Source organism: Myiozetetes cayanensis, unplaced genomic scaffold (assembly GCF_022539395.1).
Source record: "Myiozetetes cayanensis isolate MyiCay16 unplaced genomic scaffold, myiCay2020 scf6-25, whole genome shotgun sequence".
NCBI classification, from domain to species: Eukaryota; Metazoa; Chordata; class Aves; order Passeriformes; family Tyrannidae; genus Myiozetetes; species Myiozetetes cayanensis.
The window spans coordinates 33,303,265-33,317,032 of NW_026087853.1; the positions used below are offsets into that span (position 1 = coordinate 33,303,265).

A 13,768-nucleotide genomic window follows, 5' to 3' on the forward strand; every position below is an offset into this window, starting at 1 on the left:
CTGGGGGTAATACACAGATATGTCAAAGTTGTAAAACTGCATCTTCAAGATTCAGGAACTGCACAGACACAGGAAGCCTAGTTGGCCTGGCGAGTTTTTGCTCTTTTGACCAGAGTTACTAAAGCTGCAGAAATGAGTATGTATTCAGGAGTACTGAAGCTTAGGAAAGCTCTTCTCCCTTCATGTTGGCTTAACAGGTTTGCTGAAGGTGGACTTTGCTGCATTGAACAGGGCATCCTAAGAATTTGCTTGCTGTCCTGGCTCTCTGTGCTCTAAGTTGCCTACTTAGCTTCAGCTATGCTCTCTAATAGCTCAGCCAAAACCAGGTGGTGATAGGTGAAGGAATCACATGACACTGGTTCTGCTCCTCCCAGAGCAGAACCATGCACTTAAAATTCTCATCTACTTATTCTGTAAGGCTGACTCAAGTCTGGGAACTATTGATGTACATGCTGTAGACTTTCAAAAAAGACTAAATTTTGTGTAAGGCCTGGATGGTTGATTCCATAAGCAGCTGGGCTCTTCAAAATGGAATAAATATTTACAGACTGTCACATGAGTTCCACTGAGAACACAAAATTAATTACCTATATCACATCTCCTACCCAGGAAGGTAGACCCACTGCAAAAGTCATCTGTATACTTGCATCATCACATTAACAGACCAAGACCTATACGCTTCCTAAGCAACCTCAACATTCTGTACATCACTTTTATCTCCTAACTTTTCCCCTTTATCTGGCTTCCATTAGGTGGCTTGAGGTAAGAAGGTTGATTCACACAGCAGGCAGTTACTTGACATTTTTTCATAGTAATTAATGCCTTTTTTATGGCAGGGAGTTTAGTTTTCTCCTGACATAAAGAGTTGCTCCTGACCTCAGTGCTTGTCATTCACAGCAAAAAGATCACTTTAACAGCTGTCTTTTGCATGAACTGAATCTCCTTGTCCCTCAACCCCAGTGTATGCTGCAGTCATTTCAGATGTGGATCCTTGCTAGGTATTCTACAAGGATAAGGGTAACGGAGGAGAATCCTGGTGAGAACATAAAATTCTTGCCCAGCACTAACAGTAGATCAGGACATGCAAGTAATTGTCCCTGGTCTGAGTGATTGTCAGGATAATGCAATAAAAACTGTTCTTGCTTATGAGCTTCTGACAGCAGTAGTGCAAGTGGGCTTCTGGTTTACAGCCATGGTGTCTTAATGTGAAAATGGCTTACAGAGTCTCATTTTGACCTGCCTATTTTACTCTTATCCTGAGGCAAGGTAAAAATACCGTTTTAAAGTTGACAGCAATGGAGCCAGAAAAATTTGTTTAACTCTTACAAGTGTACTGTAGGAAAAGGAGACTTACTGGAGAGGAGTTTTGTAGCTTTAAAATGTTGTCCCAAGAAGAAGTATTCTGTTGAGTGATACTATCTGTATTCAGTGGTCTTGGGAAAAGAAAATGGGCATTAAAGCTGTGTTGTAAAACATGTATGCCAATGAACTCTTCACCAAGGCTCTGAAATATTTTGCAACCAAGGGAAGTGGTTCTGCATTATATGAGTTCCTGATCTGGAAGCATTGCTATCTAGAGGGATTAGGAAGTAACACTTGACCTCTTTGATGTCTCAGTTTGTGACATGCTGTGCATAAGGAACTGTTGCAGTTACATGCCTCTTTTGGAAGTGTGAAATTTAATAGCTTTTTTGAAATAACAAAAAAAAAAAGAATAGGTGGTGCCCAGTGAACATACTTCATTATCTTTGTACCCAAAGTAACAATATCCTCTGTATTTCATATAATATTACAGGAGGCCCTAGGTCTCTGAAGTAGCCTGTTTTTTTCTGTTCTATGTTGCAATATTTATTTAAGGAATACAAAATGTTTGTTCAAAATTTTCAGGTATGTAAAATAGGACTTATTCCTCGTTTATGAGGAGCAAACAGGCCAGTGGAACAAATGTTCAGTGTGATGAATGGAGCATTGAATGAGAGGAAAATCAAATACGAGTAGACAAGTAAGACCCCATGCACAAACACAAGTTTTTTTGTCTTTTTAAATACTTAATAAAACACTCCCAGACCTGGGGGTAATACGTAGATATATCAAAGTTTTGTAAAATTTTGACATATCTATTTTCTGTCTAATGGGAACCACAGTGAAGTTTTTGGCCATAAGCTAGTTTGAAACACTGAGACCTACTGAGAATTCTCCAGTTAAGGAAAAAGATTTGGTAATTTCAGAGTACGAAGCTGGCACCTGGGAAGTGAGCATGGTGTTTTTAATGAAGTGCAATTTTTGTCTTTTATGTGACTGTTTCATGACCTTTAAAAAATAATCAGAAATATCCTTGGCTTTTGATTTTTGAAAAATAGTGATTGTAATTACAGGGCTCTTGTCTATTGCATTTTTTCTTGTATGTGTGATGAAAGAACTCTACTTGCTTTAACAACAGGGGAGTAATTATACTTCCATCTATTTGCAAAACCCTTAATACTGTACTGGGTGCTGCTACAATGTGGACTTAGTGACAACTTGGCCTTAGTAGCCCAGTAAGGAAATGATTGTGCAATTCACTGAGCCGTTTTACCGAGATTATCTTAAACAGCAGCTTTGAACTGAGGGGTTTATTTAATACTCTTCAGTTGCGTAATGCCTAGCTTCATAAATAAGCTGCTGCAAAATTCTCTTTCTTTAAGAAGAATGTATTTCACAAATTGTAATTGCTGCTGTGTTCTCACATACACGAACCTAAAAGAACTGCCCTGAACCTGAAGTGTCCTTAGTTCTGCCAAAGTTCTCATAATGGTTTGAATAAAGTGCTGTGGCTCAAATCCACTTCTGATTTTTTCCCACTGTTGCCTTCTGGGTTGCTGCTTTAAATCTGAAAAGCATTTCTGTAATTACTTTGTGCAGAAGCATTCATGAGAACAATAAGAAGAAACTTATTATCGTACTGGTCTTTTTTTTTATGTCAGGTCTCTTCCTTTTTTGTATAACTTAAGAATTATTCACTTTACAGTTGTTCTATGAGTGTCTTCAGCAGTTTTGGGTTGGTTTCTCAATCTGTAAAACCAGTCGTGCTAATTACATATTGTTCACTGCTTTTTTACAGTGTAAAGTGTCATCTTAAATAAATAACAAGCCATAGTTGTGGCTTCTGGAATCTTGCAGAAGCAGAGCAGCCTACTCTAACAAAAACAGTCATGATCAGCTATTTACTTTTATCCAAAGATTTTTTTAAAGGACAGAATCTTCTTCCTTGTAATTTAAACAATATTCAGGATTTTTTTTTCCAAGTCAGTTCCTCAAACTTTAAGAAAACAAAAAAAAGTACTGCCTATCCATGTAACTGGCAATGCCCAATAACATGAAAGCTCAGAACAAGAGTTGATTGAGGAATGGTAAGTATTTTTTTCTTCCAAGTATTTTTTATGTTTGCAGTTAAGCATAAAACCAAATACAATGATGAAGAGGGAACATGACAACAGAGCATCTCTCGCTTATTTCTGTCAACTTCCTTTACTTCAGTGTATCTGTGAGGTTGAGATGGAATTATCAGCATGTTTTTGCTTTCTATGAATTAGATTACTTTGTGGAAATGGATAGAATTAAGGAAAAGTGGAAGAGGTGTTAAGGCTTTTACTCACTTTATAAAACTGCAAATACAGGTATGGGTAAAAAAAGTCTACAAGGTTCTGTTTTCCACCTCTGCCCTTTCTTTCCTGTTCCAATGGTCTCTTACTTTTGTAAATGGAACTGATACAAGGGAAGGCTAAGGGCAGTTACTGCTACCTCTGTCCCATGTACCTTTCCTCCAGATGTTGTTTGCCCTGTGCATCTGTTGGCCATGGAGATGGAGGCAAGTATAACTTTTCTGGCATGGACTCCTTCCTCCAACAGATTTTCACTGTGTAACTTTACATTTTAGGTTACTGCCCACTTTGATGCCTAGTGTCATTTTTGCCCATAGGGTGTGACAAAAAATAGTTGCTAGAAATTGCAAGCCTTAAGTCCCTTTATTTCAAAAGATAAAAAACCCCAACAATTCCAGATGAAGTAGGTTGACCCTGGCTGGATGCCAGGCAGCCACCAAAGCCGCTCTCTCCCCTCCACAACGGGACAGGGAGAAAATATAACAAAGGGTTCATGAGTTGAGATAAGGTCCAGAAGAGATCACTCACTGATCACCATCACAGGCAAAACAGACTCAGCTTGGGGATATTAACTGAAGTTTTTACTAACAAAATCAGAGCAGGATAATGAGAAATAAAATAAATCTTAAAAACACTTTCCCCTGTCCCTCCTTCCTTCTGAGCTCTACCTCCTCTCCCTCAAGCAGCACAGGCAGACCGGGAATGGGGGTTATCCTGCTGCTGCTCAGGGAGAAGAGTCCTTCTGCTCCAGCATGGGGTCCCTCCCATGGGAGACAGTTCTCCATGAAGTTCTTCAACGTGAGTCCCTCCCATGGGCAACAGTTCTTCACAAACTGCTACAGTGTGGGTCACTTTTCTACAGAGTGCAGTCCTTCAGGCACAGGCTGCTCTACCATAGGTCCCCCACAGGCCCACAGTCCTACCAGGAAAGTCTGCTCCAGCGTGGGCTCTTCTGTCCAAGGTCAGCAGATCCTTGCCAGGACCCTGCTCCAGACCAGGGTTCCCACAGATTCACAACCTCCTTCAGGTATCCACCTACTCCAGCGTGGGTCTCCTCCATAGGTTGCAGGTGGATCTCTGCATCCCTGTGATGCCCCGTGTGCTGCAGGGGCACAGCTGCTCCACCATGGGCTGCACCATGGGCTGAGGGGAACCTCAACTCTGCTGCCTGGAGCACCTCCTGCCCCTCATTCTGCACTGACCTTGGTGTCTGCAAAGTTGTTCCTCTCACATATTCTCACTCCACTGTTCTCTGGCTGAAATAACATCTGCACAACAATTTATTTTTCCTTCTTAAATGTGTTATCACAGAGGCATTACCACCATTTCTGGTTGGCTTGGCTTTGGCCAGTGGCACGTTCATCTTGGAGCCAGCTGGCATTGGCTCTGCTGGACACGGAGGAAGCTTCTAGCAGCTTCTCACAGAAGCCACCCCAGTAGGGCCCCCCACCACTAACAAAAGCTGGCCAAACAAACCCCATATACTAGGCTATTCTCATATTTAGTTTAAATACCAACAACATTCTATTTTCTAATCTTGCATTGTAATAAGAGACTTTGCTCTGCAGCTTTTTCCAGTTAAGCTTGCTCACAGTCAGAAATTTTGCCTCACTAAAAGCTATGCCAATATTCTAGTGCTGTGTAAAGATGCTCCAAGCTGGGACTTGAAATCCAGTTCCCTCTGAGCCCTGAGGAAATTAGGCTTAGCCTGAATCCAGGCTGGACCTGTAGATATGATGGATAGGTGTACTAAGCCAAAGAAATTGTAAACTGAACACTTTGCTCTGTGGTCGATCTCTAAATATGAAGATTTATATTTCCTGTGGAACATTTTTTTGGTTGAAGCTTTTAATTATGAAAGAATTGTGGTCAGAAGACATGGAGCATTCTTGCACATGAGAAACCTAATGTAAGACAAGTCCTTTTCCCACAATTTTGCAATTAGAAGACATTGTCACCCTGTTACAATTAGAGTACACCTTGATGCAGTCATATTAAGAAAAAAGACTTGCTATTGACCATCCCTTTCTAACAGCTCTGCAGTGAATACTGGTTCCAGGTTCTACACAGGTAAGTTTCAGAAGGAAAGTTTTCTTTTGGACAAAAAGAATGAGGAGAAAGACACAATGGGACAGAAATCTCCAGACCTCTGCTGTCCCAGGGAATAGCCTGTGTGAAAGTAAAGTGATGTGAAGCTAAAAAGCTGATTGCTTGATCAGTGCAACAAGGGGAAACTACCAGGTGATACACACCAGTGGTTTGTGGAGGGAGGGGGGAGGCTTTTAAAGTCTAAGGTTAGTGCTTGATGCATGTTTTATGTAAATGTTATTGCTATTAGCATAAAATGATTTCATTCTATCTGTCTTCCTTCTTTTCTGGACTTGGCCGGGCCATGTACAAATCCCAATCATTCAACTGTACTGGAGAGTAGATAGTATTTACCTCAATAATGGTAGTTTCTTTTCGGTTCTTTTTAACCCTCAATTCAGATGATGGTTCGAAGCCAACGCCTACCATGGAAACCCAGCCTATTTTCGATGGAGAAGGTAAGAACATCACTTAAAATAACAACAAAAAAAGCTACTTCTCTCTCCCTTTACCCTAGGATTTATGGCTTAAATGCTTTCTTTATCCTGCAAAGCAGAAAAGCCAGTGAATCTAAGTTATCCAAATTTCACAGTGCCCTTGGGACCTCAGGCATTTCCCTAATCCTTTTACATCCTCCCTACTCTTCTGGAATCCAACAATAACACCAGTTGACCAGATTCTTGGCGTCATCTTGGAGTAAAAAGTGTCAGGGCAAGTGAAAAAAAGGTGCATCAAGTCAGAAATGGCAACTTCCTGTAGACTGTGCTTACCCCTTTGCTATCTACACCCTCATGATACTGGGAGTTTCATAAGCTCTGCAATGTGTTGCAGCTTCACAAAAGGAAGGGTAATGCTAAACCGCAGCTTGTGAATGTTGACTTGGATGAAAATTGCTGGGAGGTTTCTTTATTTAGCAATTGCTTTCATTGACGCACACACTATTTAAGCAAATGAAGTCATTGTCCTGGGCCCACTTAATTCATGGCCCACCCAGGCAGTTTCCTTCTCAAATGGGCAATCTTGCAATTGTATTATTTTGGATAGGGAATTTCGGACTTCAGTCTACTGGAAGCCTTTAAACAAGGATAAAACGGCTGTCATCACAGAGGGTTCAGGCCTTTTGCACATACAAACATAAATACCAGTGGGGATAGTGGTCCTTTGGTAATGAATGGGCCTAGTAGCAGCTGCTTATATCTTGCATATTGCTTAGAAGTAGTGCATGTTTTCTACAGTTTTAAACCCACAGCCGTTACAGTAAAGCTGCGGGCCAAAGCATGAACCACTCTGTGACATATCTGAAACTGTGGATCATAAGGCAGTGAGGGAAAGCCTATGCATTTCATAGTGGTCTGCTGTACTTCACATTTTTTTCTAAACCAGGTCGAAGTCAGAAATGGAGGCTACTGAGCCAAAGTAGGTGGTACTGTACTGTTGATATTTCATGCCTTCTTGTAAAAATAGGTGATGGGGTGGGGTTTTACTGTTGCTAAAATAACTTATTTAATGGTAAGATGCTGTAGTCCTATCACTTTCATTTAGTGATCATAGATGCGTAAGAATCTTCTTGTGAGCCTTAAGAAACAGCAAAGCCCTCAGAGCAAAAAGCATTTTCAAATAAACAAAGGAGACTGAAGCCATGCTGACTGTGTCTTGTTTATATCAAAAGAAAGTTCCTCCTGGCAGCAAGCTGATACTGTATTAAATTACTGTTTGTAATCACAAACTTCTGACCTTTAAGTCTTCCTCTGAGAGGGTGCTCATAGATATTCAAAGGAAAGAATGCACTAGTAGAACGCAGAAATGAGATTGTGATTAATACAGCCTGTTCAGAAGCTCCTTCTGGGAGAGGTTCAACATTTTGGTCGTTCAGATAGAACTGGGCAAAGTTCTTGACGTGGTATAGTGAACAGACCTTTTCTGGTCCTTCTGGGGACAGGCAGAGTCAAAAAAAGGTATTATCCTCTCTTCTATGAAAAACATTTTCAATCAAAAACCTTCACATTGATTTGTAGATGAACTCAAGTCTGATAAATGGGCTTGGACTGCGTGATGAAAGATTGCCTCTCACAAATGTTGCAATGTATTATGCAAGACCTTACCTCCTAGACTTTGAGTGAGAATGACTAATGCAATGGCTTCCTGTTGTATTAGCAGTGTCCCTTATGAATATGGAGAAAAGACTGACAGACAGGTTAATCAAGCTATGCATCGATGAATAACCTCTTCTAAGTGTGTCACTCTGTATTTTTGTCATCTCTGCTAGTAAAATAGGACTAACTAGATTTCACTGGTAGTTGTAACAATAAGAACAAGAAAACCTATTCTGTGTCTGACCAAAGGTTTTTGTAATCCACTACTTTTTGAGTATGCTGCCTCCAACAGTCTGTTAAAGTGGGTAGACCAGGAAGAGTAAGAAGAATTTGTCTTTAAAAGGGACCTAATAGTAGCCTTCCAGTATCGACAGGGAAATTTATCAAGAAGATGGAACCAGGCTCTTCATAATAATGCATGATGAAAGACAACAGTCACAAATTGAAACAAAATGGTTGGACTGAATATAAGGAAAAACTTTGTCACCATGAGGACAGTGAGGTAGCGGAACAGATGGCCCAGAGAAGTGATATTCTGTGCTTCTTTTCTGAGCCAGTTGGATAAAGCACAGGGGCAAGTTGGCTCTGGCAGCTGTGTTCTGGGATGCATCAGTCAAAGCATCACCAGCCAGTCCAGATGATTGTTCCGATCTGCTCTGCACTGGTGTGGCCTCACCTTGAATATTGTGGCAGTTTTGGGCACCACAATATAAGAAAGATATTAAGCTCTTAGAGAACATCCAAAGGAGGACAACAAGGATGGTGAAGGGCCTTGAGGGGAAGCTGTATGAGGAGAGGCTGAGGTCACTTGGTCTGTTCAGCCTGGAGAAGAGGAGACTGAGGGGAGACCTCATTGCAGTCTACAACTTCACCAGGAGGGAAAGAGAAGGGGTGGGGACTGATCTCTTCTCTGTGGTGGCCAGGAATGGTACCAGAGGGAACAAGATGAAGCTGTGTCAGGGCAGGTTTAGTTTGGATAGTAGGAAAAGGTTCTTCACCCAGAGAGTGGTTGGGCACTGGAACAGGCTCCCCAGGGAAGCGGTCAATAGCACCAGCCTGCCAGAGTTCAGGAAGCATTTGGACAGTGCTCTCAGGCACATGGTGTGTTTCTTGAGGCTGTCCTGTGTGGGGCCAGGAGTTGCATTTGATTCTTGTGGGTCCCATCCAGCTCAGGATGTTCTATGATTCTAAAATCCTAAGCAACTTGGTCTGTTCTTCTAGCTGACCCTGTCTGGATCAGAAGGTTGGACTAGACACCTCAGGATGTCATCCTGAACAATCCCTTGATTCTATCTGAGCAAATATGTTGCACTACTTCACTAGAATACTCTCCCAATGCCTTGGCTAGGTCTTCCTGAGGGATGGCTTGTACTTCAAGTCTGACACAAATGGCAGATGACAGAAAAGGGCAAAAGTGTTATCCATTCACCTGTTGGGTCTAGAATCTTCACAGATGTTCAAAGGAGTTGAAGTCCAGATCCCATTCCATTTCATTGGGTTTGAGAACTGATGGGTTCTTGTAAACCTATATATTCAAAATCAGGCAGTCAGGGTGGAGCTGATAGCACCATGAATGGACAATAAAAATGGGATTTTTTTTTTTCGTGTTTTGCCTTTGGTTGCCCACCTTCAATACACAAGGGGCTGACTTTTTTCAAAAGGCATTAAATACACTCAGCTTCCCCTGAACTGTGTGATACCTCTTAGACCCCAACATCTCCAAGACAAAGGTTCCCCTTTCTCATCTTTTCACCTACATTAGAGGATAATGAAAATTCATATTTCAGGCATAAGTTCTCCTCCCACTTCATGCAATCCTTCCTGAGGGCATAAGAGAGCAGGGCCAGAGATAATGTAAATCAGGTAACTTAAACTCTGCTCTCCAAGGTTTAAATTATAAATCAGCCATCTCTTTAAAAATTATATAATTACAATGCAGGTCTTAGAGATGTTTATAGTGAGTCTTAGGACAAGATTCTCCTCTGCTAAAGACTGTTTCATTAATATCCCTGCTATAGCTTTAAAAAAATTGTATTCCCTCCTGCACTTCCAGGTTCTGTTTATTTTGCATTCACCCTCTATTTAATTTCAATATGTAAGGTGTAGTAATTTCCTGGAGATATCTTCTTTAAACATCTTTTCTTTTTAGTAAACTTCATCTCTTAGTTCTGTGGTAATCTACTCTATCCACCTATCTGTTGTTCAGAGGAGTCTGTGTTGCTTGCCTGTATTCCAATAAAAGGACCAAGTGAACTGGATTGAAAATACATTTTTATGGTAGATTCCAAAGGAATAATTTCCTTCTCTTTCTCTTTCTCCTCTTTTCCTAGAAGTCCTTTTGGTGCACCTTTCAACCTCACTGAACGATGTGCACCATTCTGTTTCTAAAGGCCTTTGTTCATTCTTCAGCATCTATTGACTTTGGTTGTCCCTCCCTTTTCAGCTCTAGACATATCCAGTCCATATGGTGCAGAGTTAGTGCTAAATTTCATCCCAGATTTTGGCACTTTATTGGGAGAACAACTTCAAATTAAACATTGGGTAAGAGTTAGGAAGAGGAGAAGCACAAAAATGGAAATAGAAATAATCCATAAATCCATTGATTAAAATAGCATAGTGAAACCTGCAGATAGGGCAATTTTTAATATTCTAGCAGTAGCAAAAGTTTGCTTAACAGTGTTCAGCTCATATTTCCTTGTAAAAAAAATGCCCTGAACATGATTACTATAATGCCTACAATCAATGTAGCTGAAAATATTTTAGGAAGGGGAAATTCTTTTTTTTCCATTTATGTTCTTGTAATTCTCTTCTAGTCAGCCAGCTTCTCCCTTTGCTGAGCAGATCCATGTAAATGTCAGCAAGGGAGTCAGAAAAACTTTTGCAAAAACTTCTTAGAGGAACTATTTAAGGTGTGTTCTTGAGGAAAGTGATTTTTTTTTCCCAAAAATATCAGTTTTGAAAATGCCACTTGAGGTGCTCTAGCCCATGGTATGAAGTACTTCTTTGCTAATTCTAATCAAATGCTGAGTTTGTATAATTTCTGTGGATTAGGGCAGGTTCTGATGTGTCTTGAAGTTGATTATAACACACCTCAGAGGAGGTGCTCTAAGCACTTTTTCCCCACAAATTTATGTTTGGATGTCTTGGTTAGTGCATCAGACATGCTTTTCTAACCAGAACTTGTTTCTTTAATAGATTGACTTTCAAGTCTTTCCAGAAATATCTTCATGTCTCTGCCTATTTATTTCAGATTTTGTTGTTGCTTGTTTCAGGGAATTGACTGTGGCCAGCTTTTCTTGGGCTGTTAGAGCAATATTTAAAATCTGGATTGACTTTTTAAAATATGAGTTTTGTATGTACTTTCAGGAGAAACAAAATATACTATAGCACACAATATAACCTTTGAGATCTCTAAGTCTTGAAGAGAAAAGCTTTAGACTTGAGGAATTAGGAAGTGGGGGATAGAGGGAGGAAGAAAAATGTTTTGCCAGGAGAGAGGTACTCCCTGGCATGGGAAGATAATGAGATAGCCTTGTGGAAGATTTACAAATGGTGGTTCATAAGAGGAGGAAGACCTCACCAGGAGATGAACCTGTCTCTACAAAGATGATGGATCAGTTAAGGCAATGTTGTAGCGAATATTTTGTCTTCTGTGAAGACAGACTGAAAGAGCTGAAGTTGTTGAGGTTGGAGAAGAGAAGGCTCTGAGGAGACCTTAATAGCACCTTCTAGTCCCTGAAGTGGGCCTACAGGAAAGCTGGAGAAAGACTTCTTACAAGGGCATGTAGTGACAGGACAAGAGCTAATGGTTTTAAGCTGACAAGATAGGTTTGGATTAGATATAAGGAAAAAATTCTTTACTGTGAATGTGGTGAGGCGCTGAAACAGGTTGCCCAGAGAAGTTGTGGATAATACCCCATCCCTGTAATTCACCAAGGTTGGGTTGGATGAGGCTTAGAGCAACCTGGTCTAGTGGAAGGTGTTCCTGCACATGACAGGGGGGTAGAAACTAAATGATCTTTAAGGCCTCTTCCAACCCAAACCATTATATGATTCTGATTAACAACCATGTGTATTTACTAGTTGCTGTAGTTTCCTAAAAGATGTTATTTTTTCTCTTTCAGAAATCACAGCACCAACCCTTTGGATTAAGCACTTGGTCATCAAAGATTCCAAATTGAACAGCTCCAGTATAAGAAATTCAGGTAATGTTCTATCTAAAAAAATCCCATTTCTTTTAACTAGTCTGCAGTTTCTTACCATCTGTTCTTGTTTCATTCTTTCTTCATGGTAGCTGTCATGGTGCTTTTGGGACTTGAAGTCTGATTATAAAATAATTTCAGATAACATCCTTTTCTGTGTCCAGACAATATGTGATGAAGGGTGTTTGTTTCCACAAACCATAACTGGGGAATCTCTACTTTCCTGATCTGTTAATTCATCCCAGTCATCTGTCATCTTTTTTCTGTTTGCTGTTCAGCATGGATATACAAACTGATGCATTTGGCTCAAAGATCTGGGCTGTGGCTTTGGTCTAAGCTGTTGCAAAAATACAGAAAGGGGCTTTTTTTTTCTAGAAAATTCAAGATTCTTCACTGCAGGGGATATTTTTTGATAGAGAAATGATTGGATAATTTCAGAACTGTAAATGGGTTACTTATGTCTGGGCCTAAGAAAATGTTGAGACTATTTTGTGGGTAATGGAGCGGATGAGGGAAGACCCAAGTGTAAAAAACAACCAAGAAGAGATCCTGAATATAAGTGGGAAAATGGGAAGCAGGAAGATGTGAAGTTAGGGTGTAAAACTTGAGACTGGAGAGCAGGGTGAAATGGTGGTATGGAGTTACTGAAATCACAGGAAACTGGAGAATCTGATGAGGAAAGTTATGGATTATTAGTAAGAATGGTTTCTATCTGATATATATTAACTGAAGTGGAAGAAATTAAGAAATTTAAGGGAATAAGAGAACAAAATTGCCCTAAGAAGCCATGGGTTTACTTTAAGGTTTGAATAGGAGATGCTACTATTTTGCATATTTTATGAAACAAATATGCCTAGAACTGGCTTCTGGGAATAATTCCAGTTGCCTGAACAGATAGATCATGATATCTTGAAGTACCCCATCACCTGGTATTTCTGGATTAGCTAGAGAGAATTCATGACAGTTCCTTTGGCCTTCCTGTGCCACCTCCCAGCTGCAGGGTGAAATGGGTGCTAGGTTGGGTGAAATTTTCTTGCTGCAGAGTGGAGAAGATCTCTTAGCAGGAGGATGTCCGTCATTGTTCACAGTTTTAACAGGTCTCCTGTGCCTCACTTCCAAACTGCTTTTGTAGCAGGGTGGTCTGTGTAAGATCTGCCAGTGGGAATCATCCAGAAGATTCAGATGATGTATGAGTATCAGCATCCTTCTTTAGGGATGTCTTCCAGGGGAAAGCAAATGCAGCTTCTGTTTTGTGAGCTTCTGGCACAACCAACAGCTCACAGTGCAATTGAGAGTGACGGTTTAATATTAAAATCCTGTATAATGGGTCCTTCCTATTTTGGTGACCAACTTTCCTTCTAGTGCAGCAATCCTGGTAGTTGCAATGGAAAGAAGAGTCAGTGCTAAGAGGTTACAAAAAGACTTGGAAGCAGGAGGGTCTTTTATTGGAGACCCTTTCTTGGCCTGACAGAGCCAAAGTAGGCTGCCTTTCATGTTGTAAAGGCAATCACTGAGTGTTTAGTCAGGAAGCTGCCTGATGTGAAATGGAATTTTGTCCACAAGAGAGTTCCCTTTGTGAGCTTGTTTTTGTCCACTGTTTTTCAATTGTTTCTGATGTCAGTTCTGTTATTCAAACAAAATTATTGCAGATGCATGTTACAAATAAAAAACAAATTATCTTCTGGAAAATTCAAGAATTCTGGGATTTATACAGCAAGCTAAAAGGAGATGTGTGGTTTATCTA

General features: G+C 40.4%; 1 protein-coding gene across 7 annotated transcripts in view; it reads left to right on the plus strand.

Moving 5' to 3' along the window:
• The window catches only part of SMOC1 (SPARC related modular calcium binding 1), a 132,286-nt gene that overhangs the window by 75,871 nt on the left and 42,647 nt on the right, over positions 1-13,768 (plus strand). For 5 of the 7 annotated variants that reach the window (XM_050335177.1, XM_050335178.1, XM_050335180.1 and 2 more), the window contains exons 6-7: positions 6,098-6,187; positions 11,947-12,027. The exons of 1 other annotated variant lie outside the window; for it this stretch is intronic. In XM_050335177.1, coding sequence (XP_050191134.1) covers positions 6,098-6,187; positions 11,947-12,027 — 171 coding nt within the window. The remainder of the gene's footprint in view (positions 1-6,097; positions 6,188-11,946; positions 12,028-13,768) is intronic. One more of the 7 variants, XM_050335179.1, reaches the window with a different exon arrangement.